This window comes from Sinohyriopsis cumingii, chromosome 17, assembly GCF_028554795.1.
Source record: "Sinohyriopsis cumingii isolate HCF-2022 chromosome 17, ASM2855479v2, whole genome shotgun sequence".
In the NCBI taxonomy this organism is placed as follows: domain Eukaryota; kingdom Metazoa; phylum Mollusca; class Bivalvia; order Unionida; family Unionidae; genus Sinohyriopsis; species Sinohyriopsis cumingii.
In genome coordinates, this window is record NC_142977.1 from 85,358,867 (window position 1) to 85,381,519 (window position 22,653).

Consider the following 22,653-nt stretch of genomic DNA (forward strand, 5'->3'; position numbering starts at 1 on the left):
GTGAGACCTTTACATTACACTACATCTACAACAGGCAATTCTCACCGTTGCGAACATTTCTTATACCCTTAGCAAAATATCAGCCTGTATCAATGGAACTAGTGTTAAGTTACGCAGGGTAATAATGATTTTTGGTGCGCTGTGCGGTCACACGTTCACGTTTCTCGGTTAGTGATGATGGGGAACTCGGAAATCTAAAATAGCCTCAGTATAATTAGATGGTATTCGGATTTGAAGACTGAAGAAAGGTGAACTTATGATAAAGTAATTTTGTCTCCACATGTTTCTAAGATAATTTATTAAAAATAGTGGTGAACAAAGAAACAATACAGGGGTCGAATAATTCTTCAGTATTTTCAGTGTTTCGATTATTTCTGGTTCTTACAATCTAGTTTCAGATGAGAATAAAACATAGGCCTAATATTTGAATATATGAGATAACATTGTAACATACTAGTACAATTTAGATATGAACGGTAATTTTACATTGTGCAGTGACAGAATGTGTTATTGGAAACAATATCGATAACTAAAAATTATTGTATAATAGGTCAAGAGAGTTACAAAGAAGACAAACATGGTTAAATATGAATGCAAAGGAAGAGACAAAACAATCGAAACAGAAGAATCTTTGCGGCTAAAGAAAAACGACTCCACGCAAAGAAACCGTTACCCACCATTTTAATTTGACCAAGGAGTAATTTGCAATTAAAGAATGTAAGCAATGACATGTCTCATTGATGCAGTGGGTTTTTTTAATAAAAATTATCCTCTCTCCCTCTCTTCAGCCTTCTTTCTCATTTCTTTTGTTCTGATATCCAATCAACTACTCGTGTGATTCTGTCTTTACTCCTACATTACCAGGATTTGTTGATAGATCGTGATAAAAACTATCCCATATCACGGTGGAATGTGACGGAACGCCATCTCTATTCTCGTTATGTCACCCTGAACAGGTCGAATAAGATATTTATCCCATACTCCATATATTTAATAGACAGTTATTCACCGTTGCTCAGGTCAATATGAAGCTTTATGAAACATTAAACTCTATATTGACCGATGAGAAGCGGGGGGTTCGTAAGAATACTGGTCATACAACTTCATATCCACAAAAACAAAGTCTATAATTTTAATGCATGAATTATATCACAAGTTATAAATTCAACTTATTTCAACAGTGTACTGAAATTGTCATTTGAACAGTATAAAGATTAAATATAATGAAGTATCGTAAATTACATGGCATAGTGTCTGTTACTTAAAATCGTGTCTCTCATGCCCCAGACCCGGATAATTATAATTAGTGATAACATTCATCTGCTTTTTATAATTGTCATTTATTTTCAGCAAATGCTGTTATTTCGGGGATTACAGATTAGGTATTTCACAAACGGAAAAATAAGGATATTAGCGAACTTCGTCTCAACATTTATGATGCCACAAAGTGATAAAATAAGACTGACATTGTAGTCTTGTAGTCGTTTCCAAAGTACATGCAAAAGAAGAAACATATTAGAAAGATTTGTAATATTGGAGTACGCATGTACTAATATAAAGACACTGAGAATATTGAGTCCGAAATAAATTAATATTTGAACAGCCAACACCGAATGGAAATTATATCGACTTTATTATTATTATTATTAAAATTGTTTCCACAGACGACATACCTTTAGATTTCTAAATTTGAAATATTATCATAACTTATCAAAAACTCTGAGTAGATGCAACATTAATGTTAGTGTGCTTGATAGTTAGTTCTCTGAATATCGTTGGAGCAAGGAACAAAGAAGATCGAAGTGCGTTAAATGCAAATGTCGAAAATACAAACAGTTCCTTGTGGACAGCAGTGCGCCTCGTCGCTGCAGCAAGAACCCTGAAAGTAATATTAATAGTAGTAGTATAGATGGTGGTAGGAGTTGCTTATTAAACAAGGGTAGTTCATATTTGTAGGTATTTGTATCGTTTAATAGTTGCAGTTTGTTGCTTTTATAATAGTCATTGCGTTCTTTGTTGGCGTTATAGTACAAAAAGACGTAGATGAGGAAGAAGTAGGTTTAGTCATGGTGTTGAATGATGTCATTGGTTATAACCAATTCGATGCAATATGATTGTGACCTCGCATACATACATACATAAGTACGTATATACATACATACCTGCATACATACATACATACATACATACATACATAGGGATAAAACCCTCTTAAATGTTATCGAACCGGTCTCTATTGATTCTACAAATTTAATTCCATAAACAATACGTATTTGTTGGCGGACTTACTCCGTCGTACGGACAACATCCCCAGCCACTTCCAGTGGAACAGCAAGTCTCATCTCCTGGACAGGTGTATGATGGATCTGGACAGGGCGAGCTTACTGTGATATTGGCAGCCCTAAAAATGTTAGTTGGTTTTCTCTCTGGTACGCCATGTGTTCTCTGTTCCTAGTTATATACAGAATTAGGTTATTTAAGACAAAGAAGATTCACTAATAGCAGTAAGGCAGTCAATGTCTATTAAACTTTAAATCATCAAAATTTAGACGTATAATAGCAGGGAATTATCAATATAAAGGAACTTTTTGTATACAGCCAACTTAATAATTGTTATTTTTTTTGCTATTGCTGCTTGTGTGGCTGTCTTTGATAATTGATATTTAAACAAGGCGATCATTTAGAACAAAACTTAAATAAATCAAGCCTTAGTAACAGTATTAAACGCAAATCACGCTTGGTGAGTGTACGGGAGTGTATTGAAGGGACAGCACCTCCGATGTAGGAAAATCGTCCCTATTCAGGGGTAGCGTCTACTTTTGGTCCCAACATGCACCCAGCTTTCACCTGTGGCTCTAAGCTGTAACATGCGCAGCAGCCACACCTTGATAAACCGTTTCGACTGGCGTATTAAACCAGGTGAGGGTAGCCGACGGGTCTTAAACTCTCGGTGAGGTAGGGCTTGCCTACCAAAGGATCTGAAATTTGGATTCGGAGGAATGCGCGGACGAAACCGATACCCTGTTCAACGGGCATGAAGGCGATTCGCAGCAACGAGTTGTTAACCGTGTAGAGCATGACGAGTACATAGGTAGTCCTGGTCGTCCAATGCATCCGATTTCATCTCCAGCCGTCTTGACCTTGTCTTATCACTGGATCCAGATGATCCTGGATGAGAGAGTGAGGTCGACGACGCGCAACGCTTCCTCACTTTAGTCTAAGTTATCGCGCACGTCACTTGCTCATCCTCAAAGTCCTGTGGCGCAAAGAGAGCGACGAAACGGCAGGTGTGAGTACACTGGCACCCGTATCTGCAAATCTGTACACTGGCAGCTTAGATCGTACAGTCGTTCTTCACTGACACAGAGCAGCAGTGGCATTCGTCAGCGCTCTGAGCGACTGAGAAGTCCATTTTTAGGATTCGCACTGCTCACCTCTATAGCATGAAGAAGGGTCTAGAAAAGGTGCCATGAAATTGTCTGCACCATCGTTCCCTGACAGCGGCTGACGGGGACCCTACATCAGCGTTGGAAACACTACAAAGAAAAGGATGAAGATGGATCCTCCAGCCTCGACGCATGGAACGTGTGTACATTTTTGACAGAAATGATGCTGACAGACCTCAGAGGATAACTACCCGTATTGGCAGAGAGTTAGCCAGATACAACATCAACATTGCAGCCTTGTGTGAAACCCGACATGTGGGAGAAGGCAAACCTTGTGAAAGGGGCGCTCGCCACACCTTCTTTTGGAGCGGATGAGGAAGTGAGGAGCGACATGAGGCTGGAGTCGAATTTGAAGTGAAGTCAGTGTTTGTTAGCAATCTACTGTAGTTCCAACAGGCGTGAACGACAGGCTTATGACCATACAGATCCACCTGTCTAATGGAAGAAAGCATGCCACGATCGGCAGTGCTTATGTTCCAATCATCGACGATCCGGAAGAAGTAAAGAACATAGTTTATGAAAACATCACCCTATCATAATCTCTGTTCCAAAATCTGACAAGCTCATTATCCTTGGTGAGCTCAATGCAAGCGTTGGCTCTTACAACATATCTTGGGAAGAGGTTATTGGAAAGTATGGCATCGGCCGCTGAATTAACAATGATCTTCTATTGCTTCAGACCTGTGCAGAGCATGAAATGCTCATCACCAACACTGTCTTCAACATCCTTAAGTGCAACAGGATCATATGGATGCATCCCCGATCTAAGCACTGGCATCTCGTCGACTACGTGATAGGAAGAGAGACAGGCAGGATGTACGGGTGACCAAGACTAACCACCCCCTTGTAGTCTCCAAGCTAAACAGTCGTATCAAACGTAAGGGACGCCCGCAAGTCAAGATTATTAAAAAAACGGCTGAATATCGCCAAGAAGAAGAACTCTAACTAAAAAGGACCTTTGTCAGCTCTTATGTTCCGTGTTTAGGCTCGAATAAACAGCAGCGCAAGAAGGAGAGAAAAATCAAGCTTTGAACAATATAACAAATTATTTATTTCCCTGGAAAAATACTGTAAAAATGCGGGGGGGGGGGGGGGGGGCGGCGGGAACAGCTTACGGTTTCAATAATCAAATACAAAAATAATCCAAGGATAATCCACGATTAATATTTTAGAAGTCCTAATAATAAAATGTTCTAATGAATTCAAGTTCGAGTTCCGACGAAGAATCCAAGATAGAAGGCGATGACGTATGCTGTAACCTGCACTGTGTTGAAGTCTACAGTTCCTTATAGAAACACAATAATTAATCCTCCGGTTTTTCGAAATCCAAATAAAATTTTAAGAAATGACTTTGTTCAAGAATTATGTATGAGTAGAAAATATTTCCAGAGAAACGAATTCATCATTCAGAATCCGAAAAATTGAAATAAAACTCAAAAACTCAAAAATTCAATACTGGTCACAACAGAAGAAAACAACTTGACATCAAGTGTTTAAAAGCCCCAAATGTCTGATCTCTCTCTCTCTCTCTCTCTCTCTCTCTCTCCATCACTATTAATACTAAGTATTTCGCAATTTTAGAAATGCCTATTTGCGAAATTGATTATCACGTGATCATATTTACATATAAAAATCACGTAGCCCCTGTATGTCATTGATAAGAACCAATCATTTCACTTCGAGAAAAAAAGTTGTTTATTTGACCCTCAATCAAGGCCAGGAACTAAGTTAAAAACTGAAACAGTGTTTCTATGATTAGGCATTTATGGAAAGATTCACGTCAAACTGAATTTTCTGGAAAATATCAAATTCCTAGTAAACAAAATTGCATTCCATTGACATGTAAAGAAAATAAAAAGATTCCACAACCCACAAACAATCAAATCAAATCAAACACAAATTAAATCAAATATAATTTAAATCAAATATACGTAATACAGCACTCTAGAAAACCGTCTTCAATCCACCCTCTCGACACCCAGAATGTGGAGGAAGCCTGGGCGACCCTTAGAGAGATTTTCTACAACACCGCTACAGATATATTAGGGCCCTCCTCGAGAAACAACAAATGGTTTTATGAGAATTGCGACAACAAGCCTCTACAGAGAGTACCTAATTAATGCAAAGGTCCGCCTCAAAGAAAGATGTCTTCAATAACATCCGTAGGACTGTTCAGAAGAAATTCAGGCAAATGCTGGACTCTAGGCAGTGTAGCAATGCTGACGAGATCCAAAGCTACGCTGACAAGCAGTATATGAAGATTTATGATGCAATGAATTAAGTCTATAGCCCCTGGTCATCAGAATCATCCACTCTCCTCAGTGCGGACGGGAACACGATGATCACTGACAAATAGAAGGTTCTCGAAAGCTAGGCTAAGCACTTCAACTGCGTCTTGAAATGCCCAGCATATATCAATGATGAAACTATTAATCGTCTGCTCCAGCTGCCAGCGAATGACTCACTGTATGTTTCACCAACCCAGTTAGAGACCCAAAAAGCTATACGTCCGCTGTCTAGCCGAAGGTTCTTGTCTCAGACTCAATCGTAGAAGAGATATACAAGGAAGGCGGTGTAGCTATTCATCAATTCTTGCAGCTCATGTGGCAAAAAGAAATAATCCTACAGGATTTCAAGGACGCTACTATTATACACTTGTATAAGCGGAAAGGAAATCATCAGACCTGTGACAAACACCTAGGTATATATTTGCTCTCCATCGCAGGCAATATACTCGCCAGGATTCTCCTCAACCGGCACATATCACACCTTGACCAAGGACTCCTACTAGAAAGCCATGGCAGATTTCTGAAGGAGCGTGGAACCATCGACATGGTGTTCGCTGCTAGACAGTTGCAGGAGAAGAGCCAGGAGCAGTATGCTGACCTTTTATCCACCTGTGTCGACCTGATCAAGTTCTTCGACACTGTTAGTAGATAGGGCCCGTGGAAAATCATGTCCAAGTAAGGATGCTAAAGGAAACTTCTTACCATGGTGCGAAATTTCCACGACGGCATGGAAGGTTGTGTCCGAGACAATGGTGAGACATCTGAGCCCTTTCCTGTCTCAGAGTGAAGCAAGGTTGTGTACTGGCACCAACACTTTTCAATCTCGTGTTCTCAGCCGTGTTCATTTCAGACATGGTGACGTGGGAATCCGCATCAGATACCGTATTAGTGGCACAATGTTCAACCTCAGGAAGCTTTAAGCTAAAACTAAGGTAACGGCAGTCATCGTCAGAGATTTACTATTTGCTGATGACTGCGCCCACAACGCTGTCCCTGACGCTGACATGCAATGCAGCGTTGACAAGTTCTCTCATGCTTGTACAAACTTGGCCCTCACGATCAACACAAAGAAGACAGAAGTAATGTATCAGCTAGTCCCAGGAAACCTTATGATGAGCCAAGCATCACAGTCAACAGCCACATCATAATGAGCGCAGTTACCTGGTTCACTTATCTTGGCAGCACTCTGTCCCAGAACGTCGTAATCGATAACAAAGTTGATGCACGGATGGTAAAGGTAATCGCAGCCTTCGGTAGACTACACGCCAATGCCTGGAACAGAGGAGGCATTAGTCTACCGACAAAGCTGAAAGTGTACAAAAAGATAGAACTCCGTGGACAGTACAGAAGCGCCATGAGAGGAATATCCACACGATTTGTCTTAGAAGACGTCTCGACATCAAGTGGCAAGACAGAATCCCGGATACTGAGGTCCTTGTTCAAGCAAGCCTGTCCAATATCTACATCACCTTAATGCAGTCACAGTTGCGATGGGCAGGCCATGTAGCCCGCATTCCAGACCACCGGCTTCCAACAAATTCTTTTATGGCGAGCATGAACAAGGAAAACGCAACAAAGGAGGCCAGAAAAAAAGCTATATAAGGACACCCTGGAAATGTCATTGAAGAACATTGGCATTAGCCATGACACGTGGGAGCAGACTGCCGAGAATAGTGTCGTGTGTAGCTCTGTTATCAGGAAAGGTGCTGAAACTTTCGATGCCAACAGGACATCCGCAGCAGAACAACGGAGGCAGACTACAAAATCCCGAGCCAGTAACCGTACAAACTGCGTTGATGCCATTTCCTGTCCACATTGTCATAGAACAATCCGAGCGCACCCGCAGGCCATTCGTTCCTGCTATAAAAAGGATGACTAAAGTGTTCTCATCGACGCAATTGACGAACATATATATATATATATATATATATATATATATATATATATATATATATATATATATATATATATATATATATATATATATATATGTATGTATGTATGTGTGTGTGTGTGTGAGTGTGTGTGTGTGTGTGTGTGTGTGTGCGTACAGCAAATCTAGCCCAGAACTGTATTAACACAATTTATTTCATGCTTTTCAGAATATATGTTAAACAGTGCGGTACACATAGCATTGTTGTATATGACTTTATGTAGTCAGTGCTATATGCAAAGATTTGGTTTTATATTTCGGAAGGCTTTGCTCGTGAGCAAAAGAGTCTCAGAAAGAGCACATACTCCAACTGAAGGAGTAGGGTATTCTGATTAGATCCATTCAATCATGTGTGCTTGTATCTAGGATATATTTCTAATAATGCCACGGCCACTGTAATCACAGTGAGTAACAGGATACGCAGCACCAGGACAAACTTCGCGCAAGTTCCGATTTTTTAAGCCGTTTACATCTATTTAGGTTTTAATGGATTTAGGTTTTAATGGATTGCGAATTAGAAGAACGATTTACTTACCATCAAATTGAAGAACACTATAACGTGCAACACTGAGCTCCTCCGAAAATGAAGATTTGACATCGGAAGTTCTCCAATCAACATCGTCAATTGTACGCTTTGCAAAAACATATTAACATGCTCTTTTGAAAGAAGTGTTCTTAGTTTCAAATTACTTCCAAGAGATGTATTAGATTGACTTAAGTTAGTCATGAAAATTAAGAAGGTAAGTGGGTCACTTTGTTTGGAACTAATTTCTTACTCCTAACATACATACGTTACCTCAGTGTTAAACGTTGTATGGATAATATCCTAAACTGGATAGTAAATCGCCTGATAGGAGAGTCTCTTATTTCGCGACTATGACTGAAAGTGAGCATGGGACTGCGCGCATTAATGGGTAGATCTGAATAACTTTTGACTCCGTTTTCAATGTTAATCTTTGGGAAGAGAAACGACACAACGTCGCACACAAGTAATGCAAATAAGAAACAATCAGTGGCACAGAATAATAGTGAACCAGATTACCGGCAGAAATAATACCAGCGTACAGGTTTCGATACCGTAGTAGAGTAATGGAAAACGTAAAATAATATTTAAATTATTTTATGGATAAACAATAAATACTTTATATGGCTATAGTAAATAGTTCCACCGCGTCAATGAGCCATATGTATGCGTCATCATATTTGTTCCGACCAAAACCAGGCCTACAAGCTGTAAGGTATCACTGCTTGCATGACATTTCTTCAACGTGGATAATGACACGGAGAAAGTTCCTAAATATAAGCATGTCCCCTGAAATTTCCCCTGGAATGAATTAATATCAAAATCTGGATAGCATGTCAAATATATAATAATTATAAGATAGCAGTGAAGTTCATCCCCAATACACCATCTTTTTATAACAAGAATTCAAATTCACAAAATACATGAGTTCAGTGTATGGTAGGCTCTGTCTGTCAACGGGTTCACCAACATATTACTGCAGTTTAAAAATTTCGATAACGTTTCTACACATTATTACAGTCTCAGAAATAAAACTAGAATTTCCGCACATTCGGCATGTTATCTACATTTTAAAATCAGTTAGTTACAAAGAGAAATTCAACGATATTTACCTCAAAGTTAGTCAGTACTACAGACTTTTTCGTCTCAGTATCCGTATTTGATAACGTATATTACATATTCTTAAATAATACAAATCATTCTCTGGAACCAAAATCTGGGGCAAATAATGGACCCATCAATTCGAGCGAGAGATTGACATCAAAGACATCTTTAAGCTAATGTCATTTTAAGACACACACGACTCTTAGAAAAAACAAAGACACTCGACTCGAAATCTGCCTATATACAGGTGTAAATCAGGAATGTGGTCCATGGGCACATTCACTGAGCAGTGGTTATCTAGTGCACTAGCTGGGATTAAATGGATGTTCATGTATTCTATTTTATCGACGATTTCGTGTTCCATTAGGCTATCCACCCGGACACCCCAAAAATGAGGATCGCACATACACGATGAAAATTTCATATATGATTATATAACATTTGCTAGAATGGTGCTGACAAATTCAAAAATAAATTCCAGAGAGTTAGGAAAAGGTATTAAGGTTAAACGTATTTCTTATAAGAGACAAAAGCTACATATTAATTTGAGTACTCCAGTAACCCTCACGGCAATCGATCGTAATCATATTCTAACATAGCTATGCATAGGACCTCTGGGATTATACATCAAACGATGTGAACACTATTTATATTTTACATTTGGAATTTTAGAACTACAGGTGTGTGTGTGTGTGTGTGTGTGTGTGCACTTGCTACACGACTTATTTACTCAGGATTCTGTGCAATTCAACTTTGATACAGGTATCTTCAACAATGTCGCACAGATATTTAATCCATAAGTTTGCTTTCCTTTTATAATTAATCCTTTATTATGACCGTGTGTCTAGCATGGATAGTACTCCCTTTCCTTATTCTTGCAATGAACTCCTATTCGAAAACACGGATATACAGTACAAAATGATGCAATAAACTAAACATGATGTGCGTGAATTACCGGTGCATGTTGAAGACAACATCCAAACTTCCCGCCTTCGAGTTTGCAACATATATGATCAGCCGGGCACCTTGTAACCTCGTCAGAACACATCACAGTAGTCTGATGTTCCATATTTTCGACAAAGTGTGGATTTGCCAATATCATTCCTATGCACAGCACCAAACAAACAAGTAACATCCTATAAATAAATGAGGAAAAACATGCAGAGAGAAGGGCATAACAGATATGAATATTTAATATTTGACCTTTTTTTGACATTTTTATCTATCCCACCACATATTATTTGGGACGACAGCAGTGAAGAAAGTCTTGCAGTCGAAAAAATGGCTACCCATATCCATCAGAACAGGTCTTTCACGAAGTACAAACATTAATTTACCAGACATGAGGAATTGACCAATTTAAACAATTAGACAACTAGAAGGATTTGTAGATATTGAATGTTTTCAAATTCATACATTTTTGAAAAGTTACAGTGCTTAGGGTAAAGCTACCCGAGAAACAATTGGAAACGTCTGTTACAACTTTCAGTTATAACAATATTTCTTATGCATTTTTTTTGCGGGGGGGGGGGCGCACAGATATTGTTCCGTTTATAAGAATAAGCCAGTTCTTGATATATATGCTTGTCGTTTTCTTAAAATTAAATAAATCAGATAAAGTTAATTCACCTGGGTATGTTTCATTAATATCACTATTCTTTATAACTAGGATATAAATAAAAGTTAAAGGAAGTTTTAACGAAATACGGTTTAAGAAAGCTATCACCATTCTTATTTAGTTCATTATTCGATAAAGTTAATCAACATGTTTGATACAGGTATTGATATGATTTAATACATTTGATTATTCTCTTAGAACCATAAATTGTATTGCAAATGGTTATTATATAACAAGTGAAAGAATCATCTTATGTCTACAAAGTATATTGGTATATGAAGACATATGATGCCAATTTGCATTTGACAGTGCTACTAGTTCTTTAACTTTCATTTCATGTGACACATGCAAATTTCCTCGATTTTTTAATGAACCTGTCATTCTGATTAGGTTAGAGCAAATACTATTTTATATTTAAATATTCTTGTATAAAATTATATGTCCTCCTGTTGTAGATATATACATATCCACATATGACATTTATATCTCCTCTCTATCTATAGTTATTTTCTTTTTCCTCCCTTGCTTTTCTTTTGTTTCTTCTTGTTTATTAAAGAATATAGTCCAGACATTATGGAATGAGTATATGCAAACGTTTTCTGCACTCTTACAATGAGATAATCATTTCGAGATGCGTATGTATTAAGAAGAAACTATATATATATATATATATATATATATATATATATATATATATATATATATATTTATTTATTTATTTATTTATTATAGTTCACCCGACAATATTAGATTGGTTTCTCTGAACCAGTCTATTATATCACAACTAGTATTACATGATACAATACTAATAAAGTTTAAGATACATATCAAAACATTACGCGTCATCAGGCAGCAAAACAAGTGAGATTTTATATCCACTAGACTATTAGGACACATCAAGCATTTTAACTCTCAAACTGCATATTGATTATCCACCTTTTGTAAACACAGGATGATATCCAGGACCCAACCTTGGGATTATTGACCCGAAATCAACCGATAATATGCTGACGATTGAAAGACACAATCGTACGAAAGATCGTCTGCACAGAATGACGCCGATACGTATTAAAACAACACCGTATTTTCGCCATCGTGGATGTACGGAAATGGGTACAGGATCATTTCTGAAAGGAAGCTTATTCCATATTAAGATAATATCAATGTATAGGTGAATTGCTGCAAATCGCGTACTCATCACAATCATTTACCTTGACTTCTCATTTATCCTACTTCTGAGCTTAACACAGCGGTCATAATTCTAAACTGGCACGTAGCATTTAGATTGAACTAAACCAAGTATAATATTGTAAATGTCTAATCATATTATGAACATGTGCATATCTTAAGCATGTGCGCAAAATGAAATATATACATAGACCAACAGTTTCTGTGTAATTGTTTTGATACTGTTTACTGTAAAACAGCTGAATTTGAAAGGAATACAAGTACATATAAAGAAGAATAAGATCAAATAAATGGTACATGGCAGGATCAGGTAATGTATATACAATAGTATGGTACATTTTATTCTCCAACGTCTAATTGTGCATAAGGGGATGCAGCAGATAAAATTTATTTAAAAAAACGATCACAAAAATTATTCAACAGAATCTATGTTTAAATGTACGCAGAAAATCTGAATCAGTTGGAGAAGAAAGCTTACTTTGCATTATAATCTAATGGGGTTTGCAACTTTGTCATAAAAAAGAACAAGCCATTGTTTGGAAGAATTAATGATGCTTTTTTGTTTTCTTGCGTGGATGTTCACTGAAGAATTCTGAGTCAACAAATTATAAAAGTACGAAAATACTCCAATAGCATAAAATTTCATCAGATCATTTATTTATAGATGTAAGGTGACTACCACTCATAGTATGCTTATAAGAGGCATCTCTATATGTAATGGCGCTCCATCCAATTTGTTAGGGATGCAAAATTAAATGCTCCATTGAAAACACACTCACTAATCTATCTTTCTATCTATCTATCTATCTATCTATCTATCTATCTATCTATCTATCTATGTGTGTGCGTGTGTGTATGTCTATCTATCTATCTATCTATGTGTGTGCGTGTGTGTATGTCTATAGGGGCCGCGTTGTACTGATTGGTCTAAAGCGCCCACTTTTACAGATCAATGAAATCTCACCACTGTCAGTGTGGGTTCGAGTTTCGCACTAGGCCAATGTTGGTATGTGAGAAAGCTTGTCAGTGGCTTCCTGTGGATAGGTTGGTCTTGCCAGGTTTTCTCCGGGTTCTGCCTCCGTAAGTTATACCGGCCGCCATGTATCCGTTGTTTTCACGTGACGTAACGAAACGAGCGTACTTCCATATCCGCCACTTTGATTCCTTACCCACGCAAACCGACACCTAACAACATTGTTCTTCCCACAAATGGTGAGGGCTGTCTCACTTTATGCAGACGGATATAATAATACATCAGATTATGTTGTACATGTCAACCGCACGAGACTTTAAGTAAAACATTGCAATTTCAACCATCGTTGTAATTCTTTCAAAAACAAATAGATCGATCAATAAACAGACTCATAAACAAATGGATATACAAAGAAGTAGAAACATAATGATTTTCAATTTACATAGGCTGAAATCAATTATTTGGTTAATGTTCAAGTTAAAGAGACAATCGTTAATATAAAGTTTCATATTTCTATTTATACAAAAAAATTCAAGAATACTCGGTTTTGACAATCGGCACAAAGTCACGTTCCATTTGGCACATATTTTCTGTTAAATAAACTGAAAATATCATCCTAATTTTATCATCTCCACAAGTACAATATTTGACCGTACTAATTAAAACTGGTTTGTCAGCTGTCTTTGGCACTAACACTTGTTTTCGCAAAAAAACTATTTGTACACAAACGTTCTGGCATAATACTCATGCCATCAGATTTTAATTATGTAACTGATATTGTATCACGAACATCATTGTTCGGAAATACTCTTTGACGATGAGAATATTAGGGTCATCACACATAATATTTCAATAAAATCTCAATATTGTCTGTTTGTCAGAAATAACTGTATTTCTGTTTAATAGCAATATGCGTGATTACGGCTCAATTTCGCTATTTTGGTTTTCGATATAAGCCAGGGAACTTTCAGATTTAGCTTTGATTTTATTTCAAACATAATCCATGTATCGGTTCTATAAAGTAAATATCCTTATCGACAATTTAATCAGATTATTATCCTGAATATACGTGATGACTAATTTTGACAAAGGTTTCTTAGGGACTCAGAAAGGTGCGCGCGCGTTGCATGGTGTTTCACAGATTCTTGCATGGCAAAAAGTTACTTACCTTGAATAAAAAATATGACCGACGCTTCAGTGTATCAGCTCGTATATTCTCCTGGATTTCTATTGTATCTTTTTCTTTTGAATTAGCGCGTAGAGCCAAACTAAGTCGTATATACAAAGGACCGGTTCAGGTGATCGTAACATGCAAACAATGCCAAGTTGCATAGTTACGTCTTATCATACAACAAGTATAGTGGATGTCGTGCATGTCGTGACAAAGGATAAGATAATACTAACTGAGATCTCCAAGTTCAATATAAATTAATTTTGCACAAAGACATTCCAGGATCAATAAAACTCTTTTTTTATCGTTAGACTGTGCACAATATTCTTTAGCAATGCGAGAGTTTTGCACGAATCTGTATTGCCTTTAAAGACCAATTTGTACTATAAAAGATAATATTTATTCCATCCATTGGAAAAAACAAAATCAGAGGTTAAATGTCTTCAGACATAGAAATGGTTTGGCTGTTTTATGTCGTCTTAGTCATGTTTACTTTGTGCGACTGTAGCTTCATATAGAGGTATTCTGGAATAAGGATTTCAAAGATAATGTCCAACGTATAGACATCTTTAGCAAGCTGCGATATCCATGTGTAATGGCTCCGTTATGATATGCATGCATGTATTTTTAGACGCATAAAACAATTCCTTCTACTAAAGAAATTGTATCCGTTTCTCACATATGCCGCAAAATACTATGACCAGAAAACCAAAACATGAACCTTTTGTTTATTATTTGAACTACATTCAGTTCCACAGCTAAGACTGGCGTCTCTCCATTAACGTATCATGTTCAAAATTAAAATAAAGTTAATTCCTGCTATTTATCACCTTCCATGTAATATCTGGGGTCATTGGAGCATACGTGATCTAAGGCGCTCGACTTTACACGTCAATGACATCTTACCTCTGTCATCGTGGGTTTGACTCTCGCTAGGTCAACGTGAGTATGTGAAAAAGTTCGAAAGTAACTTCCTACGGTTCCGGTGTTCTTACTGGGGTTTTCCTGGGTTCTTCCTCCACCAGTTATGTATGTTTTCTGAAAACCGGCGTTAAATCGACAAAACCCCAAAGAATGGGTAAGAGGTACGTATTAACCATATGACTGCTGTACTGATTACAATCATAGACCTTTAGCCTACATTTCCATATAGCACACAACATGACGTCCGATAAGGCGATAAATTTACCAAATGTAAATGAACGTCATTGTACTACGCAATTGATCGGCATTATTTATGAAAGTCGAGGGTTTCAAATGAAGATAAATTCAATATAACATGGTACTCCTTTCAAATGAAACTTTTGGCACCCTTCGGAGAAAATCAATCTTTTATAGGATACACACATATTGAAAGTAGAAAGTAGCTCTTTATCATCCCTTTTCTGTGATAGCATTTTGAAGTTCATGACAAAAATTGTGGCCGAAATACATTTACCATCTGCGTGTAGTTTAAGGTTACACGTGCAGTAACAGACGCTTAACAAGAGGATGTTGCAGACAACCGCCAACATTCAGCTGTTGTTTGGGTTTAACATTCGGTTAAAAAACTTCGACAGGCACATGCATGTAGTGAGTGTATTAATATCTGTTCTGAGTGGTGACATGGGTTCAACGCTTTCTGAAATGCCGTTTATTGTTATTAAACAGTCATGTCAATACATATGTCCACTATTCGTACCTGTGTCGTGTAAATTATTAACAATATAATGTCGACTCAAAGTCTTTTGCAGAGAGCTCAGGCAAATATTGGCACATGTATGATCGTTATTAACACAATCAGTTTACTCAGTAATGAAATCATACACAGAAATATCTACAAAATTTAAACTGGATGAACACGGAAATTGTGCTAGAGCAACAGTTTCAATGTTTCGAAACGATTAACGTCAACAAATTCTCACTCATCAAATTAGCAAAAATCCTGTCCTACTTTAGAACAATGAAATTATCCTCTTATATTCAGAGTGGTACATTATTGATAAGAACCGGTGTGACCGAGATTTAGAGAGGTCACAATTGAAATAATTATTATTAAACAGATAAGAACATATATGTATACAAATTACGTATTTCACAAACAGAAAAAAGGATATGAGCAAACTTTATCACATCTTTTATTATGTTAACAAAGTGAAAATTTAAGACTGATGACATTATAATCGTTTCAGAAATAAATGTAAAGGAATAAATCACATACAAATATGCAGTAGTGGTAGTATCACGCCAAAGAACAAAACCGTGATTTTTATAAAGCAGCAAATTGCAGCTATCAAGCTATACAAATAGCTACAAGTATAAACTACTCTTATTTCATAAGCAACACAGTACACACCAGGATTTGTAACTCTCAAATTACAGCTTGATTATCCACCTCATATAGCTAAATGCTCATGATAATATCCAGGACCCCAACCTTGGGATCGTTACGAGTTTTGAGTGTCATTCGTCCGTCCATCCAGAATTGAATGAACACTATTACACATGTAGGTGCCACTCATAAGTATATTATAAGTCGAATTCACCTTTTTCATACATATATAAATGACCGGACTATATTTTCGGAAAATTTAGGTATTTTCATACTTTAAGACCCTTTTCGACCCAGAATTTTCCAGTGAGCATCCTATTAGCATGATTACTAAGAAACATAATTCCCTCTCCCAATTATTGGTATATATCTTTTCGTGCAGACATGGCTGATTCCAATTTGATTATAACGTCAAACTAAACTTTTCCCCAATCGCGTCAGTTTTCTGTGCACCTTTTACATAGATTCTTTCGTTTTTTATATATCTTTGTGCATCCCTTGTATGCACAATTACACAAAACCCACTCCAACTAGGCAAATAAAATGTGACCAGTATATTGTTTCGTATATACATAACATGGTCCCATCATTGTGCCATTTACTACTTATTTGTCTTGTTTATTAGTACGTTTGTATTCCGTTCTAACTTAAGTCATTTTATTATCAACACAATTACACAGAACATATTGATCTATGCACATTAAATTTAGCATGCTTCTTTAACATATGCAAATGAACGTAACATTCTAAGACTTGTACACTATTATATATGTTTGTATTCTATCCAATTGCGTCGAGGCCAGGTTAGAATAATACCTGCTTTGTGAAGTTCAGAATAACGGGATCACCCCATAATTACGGTAAATCAGGAGCCACGGTAAATGATTGTCATAAGTAAGAGGTATGCAACAGTTCACGAAACCATTGGTATTGACTTAATATTGAATATGCTTCCTTGCAAAAATTTCATCGTACCCATTTCCCTATATGCATCATTGGTAAAAAAGGTAGTGTCATTTTTAAAAATCTTTGCGTCACTCAGTGCAGTAGATATATTGTACGATTGTTTCTTTAAATCATCAGCACATTATTGGCTCAATAATCATAACGATCCCGTGGTTGGGATCCTTGATATCATCGTGTGCATAAGGGTTTTCAAGTTGGATGATCAAAATTAAGTAAAAGAGTTAAAATGATTAGTGTGTCAAAATATTTTAGCGGATATGAAATCTCGCTTTTTTGCAGAGCATACCGTCTGATGTACCGTTATAATTTGATATATATTAAACTTTGCTAGCATTGTACGGTCAAATGCTCATTGATCTATAATAGTCTGATTCATATAAACGTTTCTAGTGTTTAAGGATACACTGCTTGATTCACTGTTATAGTTTATACATACATACATACATACATACATATATATATATATATATATATATATATATATATATATATATATATAGATATAGATATAGTTCCTACTCAAAACATGTACATCTTGAAACGATTATAGCATTGTCAGACTGCGGATAACTTTTAATATAACTCATTGCCTAATTTTCTGGGCTATATTTATTAAGAAAAAGAGAAATAAAACAAATACTAAGGAAAAATAGGAAAATAAATATAGATAGAGATGAGATATAAATGTTATATGTGGACATGTATGACAGGAGTACATATCTTTTTTATAGAAGAAGATTTAAATCTAAAAATTCTTTGTCCTAACCTAATCAGGGTGACAAGTACATATGGCAAAAAATCCAAAGAAAATTGCATGTGTTATATGAAATGAAAGTTACAGAACTAATAGCTCTGTCCAATGAAAATCGCCATCATGTGTCTTTAAACACCAGTAGACTTTGTAGACATAAGATGATTCTTTTACTTGTTGTATAATAGCCATTTGCAATACAATTTGTGGTTCTAGAAGAATAAGCCAACATATTAAATCACATAAATACCAATGTCAAACATGCTGATTAATCTTATTGAATAATGAATTCAGACAATAGCTTTTAAAACCGTATTTTGTTAAAACTTCCTTTAGCTTTTGTTTGTATCCTAGTATTAAAGAACATCGATATTAATGAAACATACCCAGGTGAATTAACTTTATCTGGTTTATTTAAGTTTACGAAAACGAAAAACACATCTATCCCAAAATGGTTCATTCTTACAGACCAAAATAATATCTGTCCCAAAAAAGAATACATAAGAAATATTTTTGGACCTGAAAGTTGACAGATTTTCCCATTTATTTCTCAGACAATTTTTCTTTAAGCCATGTAAGTTTTCAGAAATGTATAAATTTGAAAACATTTTTCATCTACAAATCCCTCTAGGTATCGACGTTTTGTTTACAATGTTTTGTTTATTTTATACTTTGGTCCATGTCAGATAAACTTGTAAAGGAGTGTTTTCTAGTTCGCTAACCTGTTCCGATGTATTTGAAACGTCTCAAATACAGTTCCTTTATACTTTGAAACTTGTTCCCTGTTCTTATTAATGACAGAAAGACAAATCCATTTGATTCGATTCATTAGCTGCTAAGATATTGCCAATTTAATAAGATGGTATTCGGTTATGAAGACTAGAATATGGTGAATAAATAAGAAATTAATTCACTCTTGATTTTCAGTGTTTTATTTATTTCTGGCTCTTACAATCCAGGATATATGACTGTCACGGTAGTCAGATGACTAATACGCTCATGAAACCTAATATATCTATTCTATCAAAAATAAATTTTTATCACAAAAAGTCGGCACCAAATTCCAGTTTTATAACTGTTTTCGTAGATATTAAGTGGCTTATAGATTTATAGGTTTAAAATCATTTTTCAGCACATGATAGGCAATATATGACGGCCAGTATCACTGGTGGAGAAGGAACAGGGACAGACCCCGTGAAGAACCACTTATCCACGGGAAGCTACTTTCGCACGCCCCAATATGGCCGATCTGAGACTCAAACTCACGATGACACAGGTGAGATGTCAGTGATGTGTAAAGGCAAGCGCCTTAGATCATTTTACCTCCAATGGTCTCGGATAATCCAGGAAAGGTGAAGAATAGCAGAAATTATTTTAATTTTTAAACTCCTACGTTAATCGAGAGAGGCCAGTCTTGTTTGTGGAACTGGATGTTTCGTCGTTATTGTTAGTCACGCATAAATAAAAGGTTCATGTTATAGTTTTCTCGTCATAGCATGTCGTGATACACCTTTAAGTAGAAAACCGATTTATGCGGTTTACAAATATATGCATACGCATCGTAAGCACAGTCTATGTTTAGCCTATCGTGTGCTGAAACATGGCGTTATTACATGGCAAAAGGTTACTTACCTTCAATTAAATGTCCGGAACAGGAATATATCAGTTAGACTTTTCTCCTGACGTCGTGTGCTTTGCGTCTTTTTTTTTTTTTTTTGTTGAAGAGCCAGCTATTTACGTCTTATTTACTTATGAACAAATCACGTGATCGGAAGGTGCAAATAACGCCACATTGTATAATCAAGCAATATCATGCAGTAAACATAGTGCGTGTCGAGGCAAAGAAAAAAAATCACACTGAGATCTCCAAGTTCGATATTAATTAATATTACAAAAAATCGTTTGAGGATTAATGAATCACCGTTTTATAGATGTAAAAGCAAATGTTCCTTAACACTTTGATCAAGTTGCATATCTCTTTTTATGTTTTAAAGACCGATTTACACCAGCCAGTATTCTATTTAACTTATCTGTAATAAACAAGAAAATCAGAGGTTAAAATGACTTGTTATGACACCGAACAGCAACACTGTTTTACGTGCAAACATTCATACAAAACACCATTTTATTTTGTCCAAAGAACAAATAAGAATATATTTTGTAAACAGAGACTAGATCCATTTATTTAATGCAATATTGGTAAAGTTCCAATTACTAAATGCCTGTGTATAAACAAGTTCCTTCACTATAACAGTTACAATTATACAATGTAAAGTAACAGATGGTTTAATCATATAAGAATGTATGAGCGTTACTGCAAGACTTCTGTTATGCTTGTTTGAGTATTTCTGTTAAACAGGGATTGTAAGTGTCCTTTGTGTGACGTGATACCTGAAAAGGTAAAACAAAACTCTTTATTTTTTCCTTTCTTTCTTTCTCTCTTTCTTTCTTTATTTCGTTTTGTCTGTGCAAATATATTCGTTACATTCCCTAATTCTTTCTTTATGTCTCTGTTTATCTAGCCGACTTGTTTTTATACTTTGTAAGGAGCCCAGAGATTAATGGCACACATTATTGAAATATTTGATCACAACTGAAATATTTGTTCTTGGACTTTTTAATCACTATAGCACTACTAGTGATTCAACTTGTACTCATAATACATCAAAGTTATTTTTCACAACACTAAAAGAGCTCGCCATCATGTTTTTAAGATGTATATTTTATTCTATGATAATAGGAAACTTTTTGTTTACAGTAGTTTAATCGTTAATCAAAGAAGTCCATTTTTTACTTTAAAAATGGTTACGCATTTATGTAAATTTGACCAATCGCCTGGAGCTATAATACCGCTATTCTAATGTACATTTGTAAACTTCTCTCTCTCTCTCTCTCTCTCTCTCTCTCTCTCTCTCTCTATATATATATATATATATATATATATATATATATATAATGTGAAAAATATACATGATATACATGTGAACCGCAGTCTAGAAGCAGGAAATGCTGATTCATTACTTTAGCTGCATTTATTCCGCTTTTTGTGTGTTATGGATCAAAGAGGGGATCATAATAAGTCAGATTTACATTGTCTGTGGGCTAATCTAATCGTAATCAAGCGTGTGGGCCCAGATTAAGTCCTAGACAATGTAAACCTTACATATTCCGTTTTTTCTTCAAGATCCAGAATAGACAATTCCCTTCACTTTTTGACCCCTTTTCTAAGAATCAGCAGCAGAGAGGGTGAACAGACCATAGAATTCCGACAAAACAAAATAAAACAAACAAATAAAATCATCTCGTAGAAAGGTCCAGATTTTTACAATTAACGTTTCCTTGAGATGTTTTATTTCTGTAATGGCCGATTATACTAATGAAACCTCAGTTCGAAATAGTAGCTGAAAAAAAATAAAGTACTCTACGTGTTCATTTATTTTTTTGTTTATTTTTTTTGACGACCAACGTTGGTAGGTACCCTCTCTGCTGCTATTAATTTATGTAAATTTACCACCATACCAAGTTTGATGAATATTTCTCAACGCGTTCTCGCTGTCGTTTCTCCTCATCTCTTTCATCATTATTTGTTTCACCTTTATTTGTTCTATGTTTCAAGTAATATTCAAGTTCTGATGGTGGTTTTTCTATTTTTGGATTTATGTTCTTTCTGTGTTTATAATATATCATCAAACTTCTGTATCGATCTCCACCGCAATTTTTGCAAATCTGATATAATCCTCTAACGCCGTTGTTACATCCAACACAACTTCGTGGACCAGCATGAGGATTTTTCTTTATAAGATAATTATGTTTTTTGCAATATTCTCCACGGCATTGTTTTTTTCACATTTGTTAGTGGCTCCTTGACGCAGCCACGCACAGTTGTTCATTATATGAATGATATCTTTTTAATTAACTTTACACCCCTTCTGCTGATATTAATTAAAAGATTGTTATATTAAAAAATAATGGTACATTCGGAATCTCATACTGCAAGAATAGCTCGAGAACGATTAGAAGCAATTAAAAAATTTCTTCCTGTCAGAGACTCATTCAGAAAAAATCTGCAAGCGCAGCAAGAAGCACAAGTTGAGTATGAAGAAGAAACTAAAAAACTGTTTAAGCCCGTCACTGCAGCTACTAAGAAAGTTACAACTGTCATCAAAGAGGTTCTTCTTCCGGTATCAAAACAAACTGCAGCGCAGACTGAGGAGATAGCAAGAAGAACTAGACAGACAGGGGAGATTTTACAAAATCTTCCAACTAATATAGCTGTGGCTCAACCTCCACCTGTTGGTGAGAAAATACTTGAAGAAATTGGAAAACTTCGTACTGATCTCGCCGACGTGCAAACAAAACATGTATCTAAACCCAAACCAGC

The 22,653-nt window shown here is 36.0% G+C and overlaps 1 protein-coding gene across 2 annotated transcripts; it reads right to left on the reverse strand.

Annotated features, from left to right (window-relative positions):
- Positions 1-1,614: 1,614 nt before the first annotated feature.
- Positions 1,615-20,048, reverse strand: LOC149779356 (progranulin-like). 2 transcript variants are annotated; one of them, XM_089939970.1, is made up of 4 exons: positions 19,905-20,048; positions 10,250-10,430; positions 2,290-2,451; positions 1,615-1,879 (listed from the first exon to the last, which is right to left on the reverse strand). In XM_089939970.1, exons 2-4 carry the CDS (start codon positions 10,427-10,429, stop codon positions 1,808-1,810), a joined length of 414 nt encoding a protein of 137 aa, XP_089796096.1. In that variant the 5' UTR covers position 10,430; positions 19,905-20,048; the 3' UTR covers positions 1,615-1,807. The 2 variants fall into 2 exon arrangements, with proteins under 2 accessions (XP_089796096.1, XP_089796097.1); XM_089939971.1 differs by lacking the exon at positions 19,905-20,048 and adding an exon at positions 14,242-14,356.
- Positions 20,049-22,653: the final 2,605 nt, after the last annotated feature.